General features: G+C 40.8%; 1 protein-coding gene across 5 annotated transcripts in view; it reads left to right on the forward strand.

The window, feature by feature from the left end:
• The first annotated feature begins 1,193 nt into the window (after window positions 1-1,193).
• LOC103474711 (neprilysin) overlaps window positions 1,194-18,517 on the forward strand; it is a 57,728-nt gene continuing 40,404 nt past the window's right edge. The window contains exons 1-4 of one of the 5 annotated variants that reach the window (XM_008425860.1): window positions 1,194-1,300; window positions 11,369-11,545; window positions 12,607-12,642; window positions 15,525-15,686. In XM_008425860.1, the coding sequence (XP_008424082.1) occupies window positions 1,273-1,300; window positions 11,369-11,545; window positions 12,607-12,642; window positions 15,525-15,686 (403 nt within the window). In that variant the 5' untranslated portion in view covers window positions 1,194-1,272. Of the gene's footprint in view, window positions 1,301-5,216; window positions 5,847-9,204; window positions 9,416-11,368; window positions 11,546-12,606; window positions 12,643-15,268; window positions 15,362-15,524; window positions 15,687-18,517 lie in introns of those variants that run through there. The other 4 variants (XM_008425859.2, XM_008425862.2, XM_008425864.2 and 1 more) reach the window with 4 other exon arrangements.

The following is an 18,517-nucleotide window of genomic DNA, read 5'->3' on the forward strand; positions in this document are numbered from 1 at the left end:
TCTGTGTGTGTCTGTGTGTTTAGCCCAAAGTACCACAGCAGAAATACAATATTGTTGTTTCATTGCTTGATGATGGCTTTGACATTTGCGGTGTGTGTGCTGGAAATCTGCAAATAAAAAAAGACGACTGTCTCTGTGTGAATTATTGTTTTGGTAACTAACTTGTCGTTTTATATCTGTCAATGAAACAAACCTCTTAAAAACGCCACAAAACTGTTTTGCTTTTCTCGATTTTTATTCTGATTTGAGCCGTTTATGTTTCGTGAACCGTTTTCAAAATGCAATTTTAAAACACGATTGGCCACAAAGTAGCAAACTATTTTATGTTTTTGCCACAACAAAGTTTTATTTTATTTTATGGATCTTGCAGCTTTGAAATTGTGGATTTTAAACCTTGACAGCCACAAGGGCTGCAAAAATAAACCTCCCTTGCAATTTAGAAGGCTCTAAAGTAGAAAGCTATGTTCAGCAAGTCATCATCCTGCGTACTGAAAAATTCACCTTAAAAAAGAAAAAGAAAAAAGCTGAAATTTTCATCCACTTCAAACTACGGGCTGTGTCACCACCACAAACCTTCGAACCTTAAGGTCATGTAGACCTTAAGGGCTTCGTAGAAGTGAATAACACTCCCTAATGTGGAAAAATAAACAGGCTATAAAACGTTAAACCACCACTCATCCAGTGTGACATGAGCCCATTTCACAAAACTGTTCTGTCATCGAGCCAGAAAGATAAACTTCTCTGTTTGCTCATAAAACACAAACAGAGCCAACAACGCGGACGCAAACTCTTATAAATGAACGAATTGCTGAACCAAAGGAGGCAAGACGTGGAGCTTTCATGCATAAAATATTGTCTCACTGAGAGGTGTGGTGTGGAAGGGGAAAAAAGTCAGCAAACTTGGCTGTACAACAATCAAAGCTGGTTTATTAGGCCTCCAGCATCACAGCACAGTTCAAAATGGCAGCTTTCCCATCAGTCAGTCTGTCTGCTACATCCAGCAGTCCACCTAGACCAGTGGTGCCCAAAGTCGGTCCTCGAGGGCCGACATCCTGCCTGTTTTAGTTCTCTCCTTTTCAGCATGTTCTCCTTAGGCCTTCTAACGAGCCATCATTTGATCCAGGTGTGTTAAACCAGGGAGAGAACTAAAACATGCAGGATGCCGGCCCTGCCGCCTTCTCAGTTTACCCCCAGCCAATCAAACTCCAGTCGTCACTACTTCCTCCATAAAACAGCTGGGTTTGAGGTGGGTCTCCTTACCAGGGTTCCAAGATGGCCGCTGAAGCGGCACTCCCAGAAGGTAACAAACATTTCACAGACAAAGGATCATATACACACATTCTAGAATTCAAACATTACAAAAAAACCTTATTGCTTCTTGACAATATGCTTTGGACATCTCCCGTTCTTAAGCCGGAGCACATCGACTGGAGGTGATTCACAGTATAAAAAATGCATCTCTGCAATGTTTTGTACAGCAACATGCGCCGTAGGTGTTTGGCTTTTGACCACTGCTATCTTCTAAAGCAGACGTATTCTTCTCGGCGTAAATAGTCCAATGTTGTAGCAGCGGTGAGAATTAAACGACACCACGCAGTTGTTGCGGTGTGGTTTTTTTTTTTTTGGCCTTTGGCACAGAACTCCAGCTGCCATCTAGGCTCATCACTTCACCAAACTTTGGAAGCCCAAAGCAGGTTGTGTCAGGGCTTGCTTCACTAAACATTTCTCTTATTCTTGCTTCTATTATTTTAAACTTAAATGATTCAAAATTAAAAATGATACACAGTTTTAAAATTGGTAATCTGAGTAAACACTAAAGAGAGATTTTAAATGATTGAGTGGTAAGTGTGAAATCCGATGTCATTTGTTAATGAGAACAAAATGTCAAAGCCAGCGCGGTGCATGTGTCCCTAAGCAGCTCCAGTAATTTAAAAGGGGCTTGCCAAAGTGTGTGTAAACTCTTGACTCGAGCTTTGCAGCGGGTCTCGAGTTTGAGCGTCAGAGCCTGAAAAGCTTAAAACATGATATACTTTGTCTCGGTCTAGATTACGTGTCAAGAAAATGTCCAGAATGAGCTAAAATGCTACGGTTAACTAAAGTAGCATGTTGACCATCACCGTTACTCCGTCTGCAATGCAAACAGCAGCGTGTACACTAAAATTGGTTATAATTCTAAGGCCCTGTTTACAAATTGATTTTTCCCCCCCTTTTCTATTAACACATTTACATGAAGACATTCTAATTACAATCTTTGTTTACACAGTGATGGTACACATCGAAAAGGTGTAATGCCCTCGCCACGCCACTAGTTGGTGGTAGGTTTTATGAAACTAAGTGCGCATGCGTTAAAAAAGTTCTACCTGAAAACATTTGTTAAGTCGAATTGCGTTTCCCCATGAGACACTGTTCACCCTGTATCTGGGGAAACACGCACATTATGTATGTGTGTGTGTGTGTCTGATGAAAGCGCAGTTGCAAAGAAGTGGAAAAAGGGGAACAACCTTGCCGAAACATATTTTTGAGCTTTCACGGTGTCCGTAGTTATCTAAATGAGAGCGCTGAACAAGCACGTGCGGTGAGGAGCAGCGAGGAGTTACTACTAGGGGGACCGTATCTGATGGGGAAACGCCAATCGTTGCAACACCGGCATTGTCGGTAGTTTCTTCTTCTGTGGATTGTTGGAAGCAGTTATGTTTCCCGCCACACTTATGCATGAGCTTGGGATTCCTTGACAGAAAAGATGAATTTATTCTGTTGACAAGACAACCGGGCACCGGTACGTTTTTAGAACCGTTTCTCAAACGGGGTTCCAGTTGTAAGGAAAAACATTCGCTACTTTCGTGTTTATGCACATCAGAAGTTGTTGCTGTGTAAACACAGCCTAGGTTGAGCTAAAATGTAGTCAATGGCACGAGGAATATCACTAGCATGTTGACGAACATGGGCTCAACCCACATGTCCAGTCTGCAGCTTTTCCAGTTAAACTCTCCATTAGCTTCTGAGTTCACGTTAAGATTGTGGTTTTGATTTAGCTTTACACGGACAAGCACCAACTTACTGTACATAAAAATGGACTTTTGCGCACTTATGTAACCAGCAGGTCGTCAAGATCCTACAATGAGAGCCTGATGGATACAGGACTGAAGCCTGAAGGAGACGGAGCTTTAGCCACTAGAAACCCTGTCCTTGAAAAGGATATGTTGATTTGGTGATCCCTTTCAATTTCCCTCGATTTTTATTGCTTTTTACACTTTGAATTATTTACTTCAATAAGAAACACTTCGGGAAATAAACCTTAATTTACTTAGTTGCTAATAAACACAAATTAAGTTCCATGTCATTTTTTATGGAGATGACTTAGGTTCTGCTTCTGTTTCATGACTTACTATGAGACTTGGCTAAATTGCACATAACAGAGAGATCATAAATCGTCTTCTACCGTGTCTACATCCCTCTTGCGGCTGATGTACTCTGATTGTTTTTTTATAAGAGCTAAACAGCATTATAAAAAATGTTCACTGCTTCCAACACATCCACCTATATAAGCAATCTAAGCTCAATACGCATTCATGACAGACGATCATTCACTGATCATGCAGTCTCATCCAAACGCTATCGCTCCAACGGAAATTGGGTCGTTTATTCTCCGCAGTGGCATACCTAGCTTTCTTCTCAATTTGATGTCGACTTTGGCTGTTAAACCAAAAAAAAAACTCTTGTGTGTTTGCAGAGTTCGCTGTTTGCACGAACACGACCCTGTTGGAAACTTTGCTCACCGGCCGGGAGCAAAAGGTCACATGTAAAGAAATAAATTATGATGGAGTGAATTAAAATGTTCTTTCTAGAGCAATTTTTTTTGTAATTTATAAATGTATGCAAAACATGCCAAAAGGAAACGGATGGTTTCAAGCAGCTCTGATCTTTGAGAGTCAGATCTTATTGAGGCTTAATCGTATGCACACAGATGTTGCATGTGGATTTGGTGAGCTGGATCTGGATTAAAAATTCTGTCATTTCCTCTAAAGGAGTTTGAGGCACAATCACATAGCTAAGGAACACATGCTGGTATGTAATCAAACAGAATTTTTTTGATCATTTATTGCTAAAAATAATTAGACAAATAGCTAGGGGTTTTTTTTTATATCAAAGAAAAGCCTGGTTTAAAAAAAATCAAAGCGGCTGAGGTGTACGCACTTTACAACATCCGGATATTTGCAGCTGCCATCGTTTATTATCCATTGTTTCAAATATCAGGGCACAGTGACAACTGTGCTCCCCAGGCTGTTGCACAATGCAACCTCTAATAAGCCCACAATGCAATCCTTATCAAAAGCTGTCAAGTGCTGGCAGTCTGTGCGAGAGGTATCGACTGTGTTTAGTGAGAAACACTTAATTGGGTTGACTGACATTGAAACACAAATGTCTTCAAATACACCAGAGGACTTGTGATATCACCGCTTAAGCATCCATCCATCCATCCATCCATCCATCCATCCATCCATCCATCCATCCATCCATCCATCCATCCATCCATCCATCCATACATAGACCTAAACATCCCTCTATCCAGCAACATGCTTTTATGGGATTCTGTAAGATCCCAGGGTGTTTGCAGGCCAGAAGGAACATGAAACGCATATTCTGCTTTACTTGCTCATCACTCTAGAACAGTAGTTCTTAACCTTTTTTGAGGCACCGAACCCCCCAGTTGCATATGCGCATTCCCCGAACCCTTCTTATTCTATTTTTTTTTTTTGTTTTTGTTTTTTTATTTCTTTTTGCAATTTCTAGCCAATAGTGTCTGGACACAAACCTGAACTCAATTATTCTGTGCTGAACAGAGGTCGTTTGAGGTTTAAAAAGCATCTGTTCCATTATTTCATTATTTATTGACAAGAGAACCTTAATTTGATACAAGCCTGAAAGCTACATACCGGCTGAACATGAGTTGACATATTCTACACTGTTTCAAGTAGAGCTTTGGTGTTTTGTGGAGCACATTTATGCAAGAGGTAAAAAAAAAAATTCAAATAACTTCAGATTCTTGCTTTTCTTTTAAAGATAGTTAAACATCTCTCTTCCTTTCTCATTCTTGTCGAACCAATTTTGTGCACTTGCACATCAGAGACAATGCAGAGAGGCTCGCCCAGGGCAAGGACTGCCACTCTATATGGTACCGTGTTGCTTAACTCGTCTATTAGAGCTCTGTGTGAAAGTAGCTGAGAGTGGAGCACATCTTTTCATCCCGCTGCCGAGCTGAACCTGCGCCCTGAAACCATCAAGGCGCAACTCATCGCCGCGGAGCCGCTTGACAGGGTCGCTCTTTGGCATCGCACCGACACATCGAGGTTCCGACCGCGTACAGAGGGAACTTCAGAGACCTTTTACACTTCTGCGTCTAAGCTGTCCGTCAACGGGCTTTATGAATATGGGACCCCTCTTCCTCTCCACCCGTGTGTGCGTGGATCTCACACTTGAGCGGCTGCGCTGCGCCACGCTGCTGATGGATCATTCTCCTTCAGCGACCATCTCTGGGTAGATAGATGCACGGTGCGGCTCTGGTACTTGTGGAAAGGGGATCCGTGGTCGCGTCCGTCTGAACATGCACTTCTAGAACAAAGAGCTGAAGGTAGAAGAAGAAGGAGGAGGAGGAGGAGGAGGAGAAGAAGAAGAGGGAGGCGTGAACGGGCTCGTGTCTGCCTCAGATCCAGGGTTTTTAAGCTGAGGGCTCATCAGTGGCGGACTATTCAGCATTTTTTGCGCTCCCTTTGAGGATTTGATGGATATCTGATCAGTGGATGTGATGCCCATATATATCATCGACCGAAAATTTCCTGACATATCTGGTAAGTCGCCACAGGCACCCTGAGCCGGACTCGCGACGCGGTGCCATCTGCGTTGATTGGCGCGCTCATGTGTGCGAGTGCGCGCGCATAGATGCAATTTTTTTATTTATTTATTCATTTAGTTATGGGTGACACGGGGGCAGCGTGCACCAGTTGATCATGACACCCTCCCCCCGTCAAACCCCCCTCGGAGTTCACACCGTGCAACAGGAGATGAGACGCTGGCACGCATTTGGTGTGCGCGCTGCGTATGCTGGATATTTTTATCACTGGAGTTTTGACAGTTTAGTAAATTGGCTCCAGTTGGAAAGCGGTGGTCCAGCTGGGCATCCTCTCCGATTACTTTATTTGCACCAGTAGGTGCAATATCCCTTTAAAAGTTATTTTTACTCGCATTCAGGAAAGCAATTTACGAGGTGTACTTCTTATCTAGATCACATCACCTCTGGGCATCAGGTCTCTTCTCTCAGAAGTGATTTTGTTTTTGGAGCCAAAGGCCCTGAGCTGAGAACTCCTTTCTTTTCTTTTTTTTTTCTTTTTTTTATGTTATACCTTCATGCAAAGTAGGCCACGTTTCTACTGACACTCATTTAGCTGCACCATGTGTTCAGGGAGTCGCATGCAGTTTGCAGGAAAAGTGGCTTCGCCCTGCTGATTTGCAGACACGTTTGGTGTTGTCTTGCTGAATCATGGGTTTAAATTCAAAGTAGTTTGTGAGGTCTGCGGCTGTTAATGTTTCAGATGGATCACGTCGGAGAGACCGTATGGAGAGCGTGGTGGAGAACAAGAGTTTTAAGTCTTTTGCCTTTTCGGAAGCAGTCATTCAACGCTAAACCTCGTTTGAAAGAACTGCAGTTAAAAAGGAGATGCAGACGTTACCTGGACACTGAAAGTTCTGAGTTTAAAGTCATAGATACTCCTTTTGCTATCTAGTGGAGTAAAAATCCAGACATCACTGATATGCACTTATATGATAGTAAAACTCAAAGCAGGACTTGGAACAAACTTGGAATCCAGAGAAACTCCTATTGGTTTATAAATTACGGACTACTTATTCTTAAGTTTTTTTTTTCTTTTGCCCTTTCCTTTGGTTTGTTGCGTTTCCTTCTAATTCATGTAAAGCACTTTGAATTTCTGAAAATGTGCTGTATAAATACCTTAAAAGGTTGCACAACAGAAGCTTTACTTTGAGTGGGACAGTTTCTGATCACTAAAAAAGCATCAAGATACAATAGTCGACGATAAGCAGTTTTTGTGCTTAGTTTTGATTCGCCTCTTAACTGGAAAGGTTACAGGTTGCTACGCTTACTTTTCAAAAACTTTGCATTTATAATAAAGACCAAAAATCCAGTCTTAATACACATGTGGAAGCACATACAGGTCAATTCAGCTTATTTTTATGTATATGTACAGTACAAATGTCAACTCAATCCAACTTATTCCACTTTTTCAAAGTCAATTGCATACATCCCAGTTAAACCCTTTTCATCAACGGTGCTCTCAAGTTCAGATTATTTTTTCGAATGGGTAAAAGATTTTCCATTGAAGTAAATTAGATGTCATACCAGTAGAAAGAACTGACTCTAGATGGAAAACAAATTACAGGCAACATACTAGGCTATCCAAGGTGACGCAGTGTTATTTGTGAGGCTGACCACAGACTCCAGCATGGTTTCACCCAGTCTTTTCAGACTTTTTCCCTGATGAATACAGATTTGACAGACGGACGATGTCTACCATGTATATCCGTAGCAGAATGACCGCGAGAAGGTGCTGGTTATAATTTGCTGCCTCCTACTGCTGCAATTTGGGACACTTTATTTAAAGAAAAAAAAAAGTTACTTTTTACCTCGGGTCATTTCGTTCTGCCCGTGCACCAATTCTTACCTGCCTCTGGGACATTTTGTACCTTTCTTTATGACTGGTGATTTGAAGTAATTTTCTATGTGTGCTTCGCCTACTCTAAGGAAATTTGGTTAGATGGCCTCAGTAGAAATGATCCAATCAGCGAGATGTCACCTACAGAGTTGGTTTCATGAAGGCGTCACAATCTGTCATATAAAACTCAACTGGTCCAAAGAAAGGGGGGGGAAAAAAAAAAGATACTGACATGCTGTGATTTAAGTACCTCACCACAAGATGGTTGATTATCAGGTACACGATGGAAGAAAGGAATGAAATCATAATTTCTTCCCTCCTTCAGAAAATCCTGAAGGAGAACGTCTGAGCATTGGTTTAAAGGTCTTAAGCTTAAAGCACTTGAATTATGCAGCAGAATAATGACCAGAAAATCACTAGCAAGTCCACCACCTTAAAGGAAGCAAAGGGTTTGAACTGAACTAGTCAAAATCTGGACTTGGATCCTTTTAAAACGCTGCAGCATCTCATTAAGCAGAAACCATCCAGTGTGGCTATACTTTTTTTGCACCACTGCACCCAGAGCGAAGAAGTCGTAAAAGTATATTTCATCCAATGACAATTGACAATGAGGTCATGAAGCGAAAAAAAGAAAAAAACCTGTCTGTGGTATTGCTTTGCAATGTGTAGCATGAGTTTCACTGACTTGAAAAGCCAGGTCTGCCCAGTGTGTGTAACCTAGCTACTTCTCCCTTTTAATAAACCCCATTGACATTCAGTTGTTTGGCAGTGTCAGAGCTGGAGGGAGTAAAGATCACGAATAGTCTCCAGTGCTGACATGCACGCAGTTTTATTAGAGCTGTGGGATCGCTGTCACAGAAATCTGGGATTGTTTTTTTTTTCCTTTTTTTTTCCTGCCCTTTCCTGCAGACACAGAGGAGCTGACAGGAAGTCAACTTGTGTCCTCCCACTGTCTTATCACTGTGTGTGTGTTTTTTTTATCTCTCCAATATCTCCTACTTCATTTCCTTACCTTCTGTTTGTAAAGTTGCATTCAGTCGTCACTCTCCTGTACTAAATCTCGTGACCTGCGGTGATGTCATCACGGGTGCGTTCAGAGCCCGGGGGGGGCAAGAAAAAAAGTCACCGTGCGCGATAATACGGTTGGATAATGACCATAATCAGGGAAGTTTACTTTACGTCGGTGTATGGTTTTGTCATGCAGAGGAATGATGGGCAATTTGACACTCAGCAGGAAAATATTTTCCAGTAATAAATGTACGTGTGCACCTTAAATGATGGGCCTGTTCCTTTGGAGGGAGCAAAAGAGACTTTGGTCATGCGATGTTCTCATCTTGGGCTGCTCACACCGAGACCCACCCATCTGCGCAGACACCTCATGGCACTGGCTTGTAAAAAAGTGCGGCGGAGCATGGCGCTGTGGATGCGTGTTTGTGTGCATGGGTTCATGAGGCGCTGTTAAGGGATTAAGGATTAATTGCCTTCAGACCTTCACAGATAGACTTAAGTGCTTGTTACATGAACTTTAAGTTCTCTCCTGGCCCCTGAGAGGAAAACAACACTTGACTGTAAGGAGCAGTGGAAGAGTCTGGCTTTTTGTCTGCTGCTTCTTCTTCTTTTATTTTTTTTTATTTTTTTCCCCCCCTTCTCTCTCTCTGCCGTTTCTTGATCTGGAGTGCAGAGCCGCGAGGGTAAGAACTTCAGTTGTTCTCACCTCTTGGTCTATTTTCCTCTTTTTGTCCTTTTTGTGATGACTGCAGCTCGTTCTTCATCTGGGCTTTCCACATTTTTGTCTGTCAAAACAAAGGCGGGCTTTGAAAACTGTTAAATATGTTCTGTATTTGTTTCTCGTTAGGAAAGCAGTTGATCAAATCAAATGTTGATAACAGACTTGGATATTTGCAAGACACGGGCAAAAAAAACAACAACCTAGATTTAGCAGTTTGCATTAGTTATAGATTTTTTTTTTTTTTTTAATCCTATCTAAATCTCAATAATCTCCTATTTAGTTTTTCGGCTTCTGAACTAATTGGCTGACATTGACTTTGCTATAATAACAAAAACCAACCCATTCTCAGTTCACCTCATCATGATTCCTCAAGAGCCCCCAGGTGTCATGTTTTATTGGTTTGAAGAGCCTTTTTTTGTGGAGCCAGACGCTCCATTTTCAGTAGGGAGGGTCTGGATCCTGCAGTCTATGAGGAATCTTATGGTAAATTCAGGATCTCAAGCTGAAACAAAAGCATTTCTTAAAAAAATGTTATGGATAGGTTTAAAATGCATTGTTTTGGAATAGCTCCAGTGTTTCCATTGGGGGGAGACAAGCAAACAAAAAACACGTTACAAAAAAAATCTCCCAAGAAACTTAAGTTCAGCATTGGTTTAGATGGTCACTGTTGAGAACTCTTTGAAAACATTCACCAGAACTTCATTTTTATTCAGGTACCGACTGGTATAAAATTTGCATGGTATACCATTGAGTCCAATAGAACAATTTCACTACGTCGCAGTTTCTACATACTGAGACACAAATGTATATACGATGGTCTATTTGATTTTATTTTAAAACAGAGATGCAATAATTGTTCCAAATTCCTGTGAAATTAATATTCTATGCCAATTGTTGCAATTTGCATAACATTATCCAGGAAGATATTTGTTAGATGCATCACAATACATTCACAGCCGAGATATATTCTTACCCTTAATAGAGTTGGGATTCAAGTAAACTTCTAACTATACCAACATCTTTATTCTGACTGGAGGCGATGATTGGTCCAGTAGAAGTTCAGATTGTAATCTGAGAGAATTTGTGGATGGCAAGTAGACTTTCATCCTCATAGAGCCGGAGCCCATCATCTAAGATAAATTATTACAATGCCAGTAAATGAATGGTAAGCAAGTCTAAGAAATGTCTGATGCTCGTAATGCAAATAGATTCTTTAAAAATGTATTAATGAGAAGTGTCTAAAGAGTTTAGAGTAATAAAACAGATACTCCCTTCACGTAGTGTGATTATATTTTCAGACACCTGTCTCGTTTCCTGTCAGAAATAAACTCCTTGGATTGAGTGCATTTTTAAATCTGGGAATTTAACATTTTCTAGTCATCGTAGTCACACAACCAAGAATAAGTCTGCATTTCCCTTATTTTCTTGGTCAGTGATGCAAACCGCCGAGAAGTTTCTCAACGCGTTCCATTGTCTCATTTTCTCCAAGCGACCAGGAAAGTTGTAAAACTCCATTTCGTCTGTTCTGAGACTATCGATGTTGCAACTGCATTTTAAGGCTTCTGGAGAGATTACAAAATGGAGGTCAGGCCACATATCACCCAGTCTGCAAGTGGAAAATCCACCCTGAAGACCCAATTTGTGCTCGCATGTCTTTACCATCCATATTTTGTGTTACCACAGTGATGGTGACCTCGCCATTTAGTTACGGTCTCATGGTGTCTATTGGGGGCATTGAGGCCCTTCTGTTGAGCTTCTGTTGAAGTCTGTAGGCTGGTCTGGAGTTTTGGAAACTGATGGCAAGTGGTTCTAGAGAAAACTGGTGCAAACAGGACCTTTTCCAGTAAGAGTGACAGGAAGCTGTGACTGGAACAGCTTTGTTAATGAATTGACCAATGGTTTATTCCCCCATTAGGTGAGTTGTTACAGCCGGTTGGTGAAAGAGGAGACCTGAGCATGACGGAGACCAGTACCCCAAAATCGGCAAAGAAGCCCCGTTGGACCTCTCTGGAGATCGGCCTCATTACTGTCGTCTCTCTGCTGTTCATCGTCATTGTCGCCCTCGTCATCCTGTTTGCCACCCAGAAGACTGGTGAGTGTTTTAATTGAGGCTTAGCACTGATACTGATGTTTTTGTGTGCGTGTTTTTTTTCCTCGTCTTTAACAAACTCAAATGACAAGAACTGTGTAAACAAAACAAGTGAATAATCTAGCCGAAAGGATTTGTCAGGGACATTCATTAGGTTTCACTTCATGGTTAATGGTAAGCTCAGAAGAGCTGCCCTTTGCTCAGATACAAGACACTTGTTCTGTGTGCTTTTATCCACTGTGCTTCAATACAGTCTCTGGCACAGAATTAAGAAAAAGAAGAAAAATATGCATGTGTTCAAAGGTCCCCTTTAAAAGGTTTACATGACTCAAAAATGCTGTCAAATTTCTAAATGTAGGCTTGATTCTAAGAACTTCACATTTCCAAGATTTTTTTTTTTTTCAAGGAAAGGATGATGCATTAAGAAAAATGGAACATTGGCTAAAGCCTTTTATTTTTCAGTTCAATGTCAGATCTTAGATGTGTACTCCTTCTTGTTTCTGCTTTAAAATAAGCAGTTGAATGGGGTTTGAGTATCAGTTATCACAAGCAGGTGATCTATAGATTAATTATTGACAAAGTTCAGCAGGTCATGATGGCAGAATCCTGACAGAAAAGGTCATCCAATTAAGTTTGATGGAGTTCGTCTGGCTTTTGTGGGCGTGTTGAGCCATTATTAATTTTTGGAGTCTTGTGCTTTAATAATGTGTAAGCTGCTTTGTCAGGGAAATGAACACTGAGCGGCTTGGCTATGCTTGTAGCCATGTTTACACTCAACTATGTTCATTTTATGTGCGCTCACTCATATAACCCACAGAGCGCTTCGTTAAAGGTCAGATTGTAATCTGCTGGAGTGTCGGTGCATCCACGTTTCACTTGATTAACACATTTCTGACAGAAAGTGACACTTGTGAGGAGATTTGCGTTGCATATGTGCAACAAATTGATTAATAAAAAGAAATGCAGAAGAAGAGAACAGAAGAAAGAACTGATTTATATATAATCACCACTGAATGCTGAAAAACCTACTAAGTAATGGAAATGTGTTTTACGTTGTCTTACAGATGAAATCTGCACCACAGCTGACTGCACGCAGTCAGGTAAGCAGCTTGTGTTTGTTTGTTTTTTTTCTCTCTATTGTTTCATCCTGAAGGCTTTGACTTCTCCCAGAGGGAGCCGGCATGGGAGAAGTGAGGCTGCATTTTAGACGTGCTCACTGAAAACGGCCTCTTTGACTGAGACATGTTCCATTCAGTCAAAATTGCAGTAAAACGGATATAATCAGCCCTACTACATATAGAAATGTTCATTCAGCCAAGAAGTTTGTTTCTTATAGGAAACGGACGCATCTCAAAAAACTATAAATTAATGAGATTAAGTTTAGACAAAAATATTAATCTTTCTGCTATTTACGTTTAGTTAAAAACATGTCATGTTGAAAATGGTTTGTATCCTCGATAACCAAGTTGATGCAGGTCCACGTTTAAAAATGTTACGGTAAATACAAAGAAATTCAATTTAATATGTCAAAGACTAATACCTTAAATGTTGTTAGGGAGCAAAAATATCCAGCGCGTTACGTTAAAATACAGACTCATTTTGCCATTTAATAAACTTGGGAAAATACAACAAACGTAAGCCACATTCCGTTGTTGCTGCTGAAAATGCACAAAATAAATCTAGAGAAACAAATGATCAATCTGAAAAATTTACAAAATTTCTTTTTTTCCATCTGTCAAACTAGCAAGACTTTTTTTTTTTTTTCCTCTGTTTTACAACTACATTGATTTGCTGCTCCCTCGTCAAATGAATCCGATTGCTTTGCTTATTTTATTGGGGAAAAAGAAAGTGTTCATTTAGTCTTTTGTTGGTTAGCATTGTTTATTTAGCAGGTAAAATAAATTTTGAATTTAAAAGAAAACGCGCTAAAAGTTTTGTGTATTTCAACTTGACATTTTTGGCCCCCATGCCAAAACGTTTAGATTTTGTGTCCTGACACAGCAAAGGTGGAACTTGTCTGTCTTGTTCCATCATCTGTAAAAGCAGCACAACATTTTCCAAAGAAAAAGTCAACATCAATTCATCAACATGGTGGTAGTCTATCGGAACTGGATGACTTTGACAGGCAGAAAATCATTAAAGAGAATTTCCTGCTAAATGTTTGATCTGAGGGTCAGTCAGCAGAAAAACCAATGGTTCAAAAATGTCTTGGAAAGGCTTGGTAAAAGTCAGAAATGTTTAAAGATATAGATAAAATATACATAGTGTCTGGCGATGGGGAAGAGCTTATAGCTTTCATTACATAACGGAGCAGAAGGAAACCTTTGTCAAATATATATTTTTCCTCTTATCCACAGTCCAACTGGTGCAAAATGTAACTGATATGAGCCATTATCCCAGCATTTCATTTGATAAAGCGGCACCTCCTATGCTTCCTTCAATCGTATCCACGACAACAGAGTGCTTCATCACCGTGTCTCCTCCTCGGATACACATTGTGCGCGGGAGAACAATGTATTTGGTAGGGAAATGAAAACCACAGCGATAAGTAAGAGATGAACATCTTTGGTGCCAGTTTTCAGCAACAGATGCCAATTTATTTCGGCAGCATTTCTGCAGAGTCTGTGTCCCAATTCAGTCAGATTTGATAGACAGCCTTGTCACAAGGGATCTCCGAGTGAGCAGCCGTCTGTAATTTAATTGCTGCTTGGGAAAAAAAAAAAAAGCGAACATATTTTCACTGCTGGTGCCTGAACAAAACCCAATTACCGCCGCTATGCTGTTTTATCTTCGCAAATCTCTGCTAATGTTAAGATTTTACTTGTCTGGGAACGGCACCTAATGGAAAATGGGGGGAGGAAAAAAATCCATTTAAATTTTGTTCTTTGTGGTTCTGTCAATTATTTCTTGGCAGAAAATATTTTTGACAAACTTGCAAAGCTTTAAGCAGGTGCTCCACAAAAGAAAATATTTCCCAATTTCTCTAGCTAAACATGTGAACAGTTTCGTTTCCACTTACATTAGAAGAGCTACGACTCAGCTTTACTAAAGAGCTCTTGCCTTGCAACAAGCTTTGCAAAAAAAGTAGTTTGACTCACGGTGCTCACTGTGTATTTTATTTAAATCAGTGAAAATAATTTATTGAGGTTGTTTTGATTATTTGAGCAGTTTATCCCTGACTTAAATCATTCCACCTCACTTTTCAGTGAGGAATAAACACATTTAAGTTTTGTGTTAGTATCTGAAGTGAGCGGTTTGGCCCTTTAGCTCTGTAGGAGGATTAGATCACTCTAATCAGAGCTTTTTAGCTGCTTTGCTGTTTGTAGCATTCGGCTAATCAGCTGCAGCCTTCATCCTTCAACAGGTTCATAGCTAATCTTCTCTTTGAACACCTTGGTGTAAGATGATTAAACATATTTCCCAGAATGCCAGAGTATTAATTAGTGACATTGGAGCATCTTTAATCAGGTGGCCGTAGGTTGCTGTTGAAAAAGACCTAATTAGAAGTTGAACTTGTTTCGACCTGTGATGTTGGACTGATTATTTTCTTTTCCATGTGAGGCGTTTTAATTTGGAGTTTTTGATTTTCACTGTCTTAATTGAGGAGACTTCATGTTTTATTCTGAAAGGCCTTTTGTCTGGAACACCTACGTCTTGCCACACACCTGTATTAAATTAAGCATGGCTACTCTTGTCAACACTCAGGTTTCTTATCAGCTAGACCTTCATTATGTTCTTCTGTCTTTGCTGCTGCTTTGTTGCTCACTAATTTATTTCCCTGCCTTCCAGTGCTCGCTCTCTCTCTCTCTCTCTCTCTCTGTAAGTTTTATTACAGTCCTGACAGTCTCCCTAGCAGAACTAAATTGTATTTCATCTGCATAATTTGATAGGGCTTCTTCCAGCTCAACTATTTCATACTTGTTTAGGACGTTCTTTTTCCCCTCCCAATAAACCTAAAGCTTGCCTTCTCAATTTCCTGCAGCGTCTCGCCTCATTGAGAACATGGATGCTACGGTGGATCCTTGTGACAACTTCTATCAATACGCCTGTGGAGGATGGCTGAAAAAGAACATCATCCCAGAGACCAGCTCCAGACACAGCACGTTCGACATATTACGGGACGACTTGGAGGTCATCCTCAAAGGTCTGGAACCTGCATGGATCGATTGAGATAAAAACAACTTGGTGACGGTATTTGAAAAGGTTTTCACTCAGGCTTTTTTTTGTTGTTGTTGACAATTAGGAGTTAGGAAACAACCCATGTAAAACTTGGCTTCATTAAGAGGAATATGTGAAGCATCATTCTCTTCTCTGTGAGTTATTTGACCTACACAATCGTGGGGAAAGTGCTTCTGCATTAACAGTTGTTCATCAGAGACATTGATGTTTTCAACAAAGGGTTGTTTCTAAAGAAGCATGCTGCTTGTAGAGTGATGTACTCGAGCGTAATAAAGTTAGATGGAGGAAACAAACAAAAGGCGCACAAGGACGCTTGCAACGATAGCTTTAAGAAAGTGAGATCAAACTCAACAGCTGGTTTTCACATGGCCCTGGTCCACCACACCTGAATATGCTTGGCAAATAACTTTTTCGCCACAGAAAAAGTTCCTGCTAATAATTAGATTCTTGTGTTTTGAAGCAAAAAGCCGCTGTAAGATACAGAATGACGTCCCCCTGAGGACTGGAGGTTGAGACCCGTTGCTTGATTATGAGGCGGAGCCTGTTTTGGAGTTCGGGGGGATATTCACAAGGTGTGCACTGCAGCTGAGCAGAAGTCACAAATGTTTGGAGGGTGGTGGAGTCAGAATCTTTTGCGCTGTTGTCAAGAAAAAAAAAGCAGAGGCAGCAGATCCAACAATGAAAACAAGCTAAAGGCTACAATTAAAGCGAGCTGGGCTTCCATAACCTCTCACTAGAGGCACACGATGGTCACCTTTATGCCATGTTGCATTGTTGTAACTTTTGCAAAAGGAGCCTCTGACGAAGCACCAAGTGCAAATACTTTACGGTATGGACTGCAGGCTGAAATACCTGCATTTCTCAGAGAGTGCACTTTGAGCTTTAGTTGCTGCAAGCCAAAATTTGCAAAATCAACAAAACAAAAAACCTCTTGAAATATGGTATAGCACTGTGTTTACGAATCTAAATGTTAAAGCAGGGTGTTGTGTGTTTTCCAGTCACATTGTGCCATTTTACAGCACTTTATATGCAAAGGAAGACAAGTTTTCCTTTGCGTCATTACCATATCCGATGCACTGAAATTGGCCTCTGTCTCTTTAAGAACCTCTCACCCTTTCCGACACGTCATCACAACAATGCTTCTCCATGCCGCCCATTGATGCAGTTTACAGCCGTTCTGAGGAGCGTTGAACTCGGTAGATTCATGCAGTCCCACCAGGTGTTTGCTAGTCGCTGCTGCTGCTGGTCTGAAGGAGCTGAGTGTGGGGGAGAGGGGTGGTCTGAGGGGAAATAGGTGGTGCATTTTATGAGCACGCATTTAGGTCTAGGCACCCCTTAGTGGCCGCCAACAGGGATTCAAGGACATTCAAACATGAATGAATCAAAGCAACACTTGATGAGGGGGTAACATGATATGAAGCTCAAAAAGTGGATTTTTACATTTACCTTTTTTTTTCTTTTTTCTTTTGTCAGGCTAGCTTTGTGAAGGTGTTGAACAGCTTTTTTTTTTTTGTTGCTTAGAAATCAGATTTTTAAAGAGAGCTGTCCTTCAGGGACTGCAGCTTTATTGATATCTCAGATGCTACAGGAGTCTGGCTTCACTTCTACCATGTGGGACTTTGCCAGCAGAAAGCTGAGTTGGGGAATAAGTGAGCGTACATATCAACATGGAGTTTAGGCAGTTTTTTTATATATAATATAGGGGGGAGAATTTTATATAATATAGGGGGGAGAATTTTTTATTTTTTTTTGTATGAGGCTCAAATTTTTCTGTTTTCTTCTCTTACTGAGCATTAGAGCCTTGTTGGTTCTTGTGATATACAGAGGGTCACATTACTCTGCGGCTGCGTTTGTGTGCTTTGGGGATTTATGTGTGTATGCGTTTGTGTGAGGTCCGTATTTCACCCAGGACTGTCTGCGAGAAGGCCGCTCGAGTGCTCAGCTGAAGGCACTAAAGCTTTATGGAGGACAAAGCCTCCATGAACAACAGAAACTCCTCATGTGCCATGAATGTTCAAATTAACTGGCAGTACTGTTTTTTGTGTGTGCATTATGAGGACTAAGTGAAGCTTCAGGGCTAAGAAAAGCCATTTAGGGTGTTGACAATAACTGCTTAATGAAATAATTTGTGCCAGCATTGAGTGTTTTTTTTTTTTCTTTTCTTTCCTTTCATGATGGTGCATAAAAGTAAAATCAATGTAAGAGGTTTTTAAATTTGCTCGTTCTCCCGTTAACCTTCTGAGTATTTCTTGGTGCAGAAAATTGGAAGATGGTAGAAATGTGGAGCTGGGATTTAGAGTTTTGGGACTTTATCGACGAGGGCTGCAATATTTCTGGCACTGCACCAGGAATTCAACCTGAGACTCCTCCACAACAGAGTTGTTAAAGCAAGACTTTTGCTCACGGTTCAGAAAAGGATCTGCCACACCTGCAGAATCTTGCAGAAACGTAACCCCTGAACTTTTCCCACATTCTGTCATCTAACTGCGTTTTAATGGGATTTTATACGACAGACCAACATAAAGTAAAGCTTTATTGCACGGTAAAAGAAAAGGGACGCAGCTGTCAAAGTCTGACCTGCATTTTTAATCATTTTCACTTTAGTGAGTGACTTTTGTGGAACCGCCCTTCATTGTGATTACAGTTGCACGGCGTTAGTTTTGGACGTCTGGAGGATCACGTTCTTTTTCTTTGTAAAATAACAGCAGCTTGCCAAGTTTGGATGGAGAACTGCTCATATCGGTTTAACTTGGATTTTTGACTTTGACTCTGTCATTCTAACACGATTAGGCTTTG

The sequence above is a fragment of the Poecilia reticulata genome, linkage group LG13, assembly GCF_000633615.1.
Source record: "Poecilia reticulata strain Guanapo linkage group LG13, Guppy_female_1.0+MT, whole genome shotgun sequence".
Taxonomy (NCBI): domain Eukaryota; kingdom Metazoa; phylum Chordata; class Actinopteri; order Cyprinodontiformes; family Poeciliidae; genus Poecilia; species Poecilia reticulata.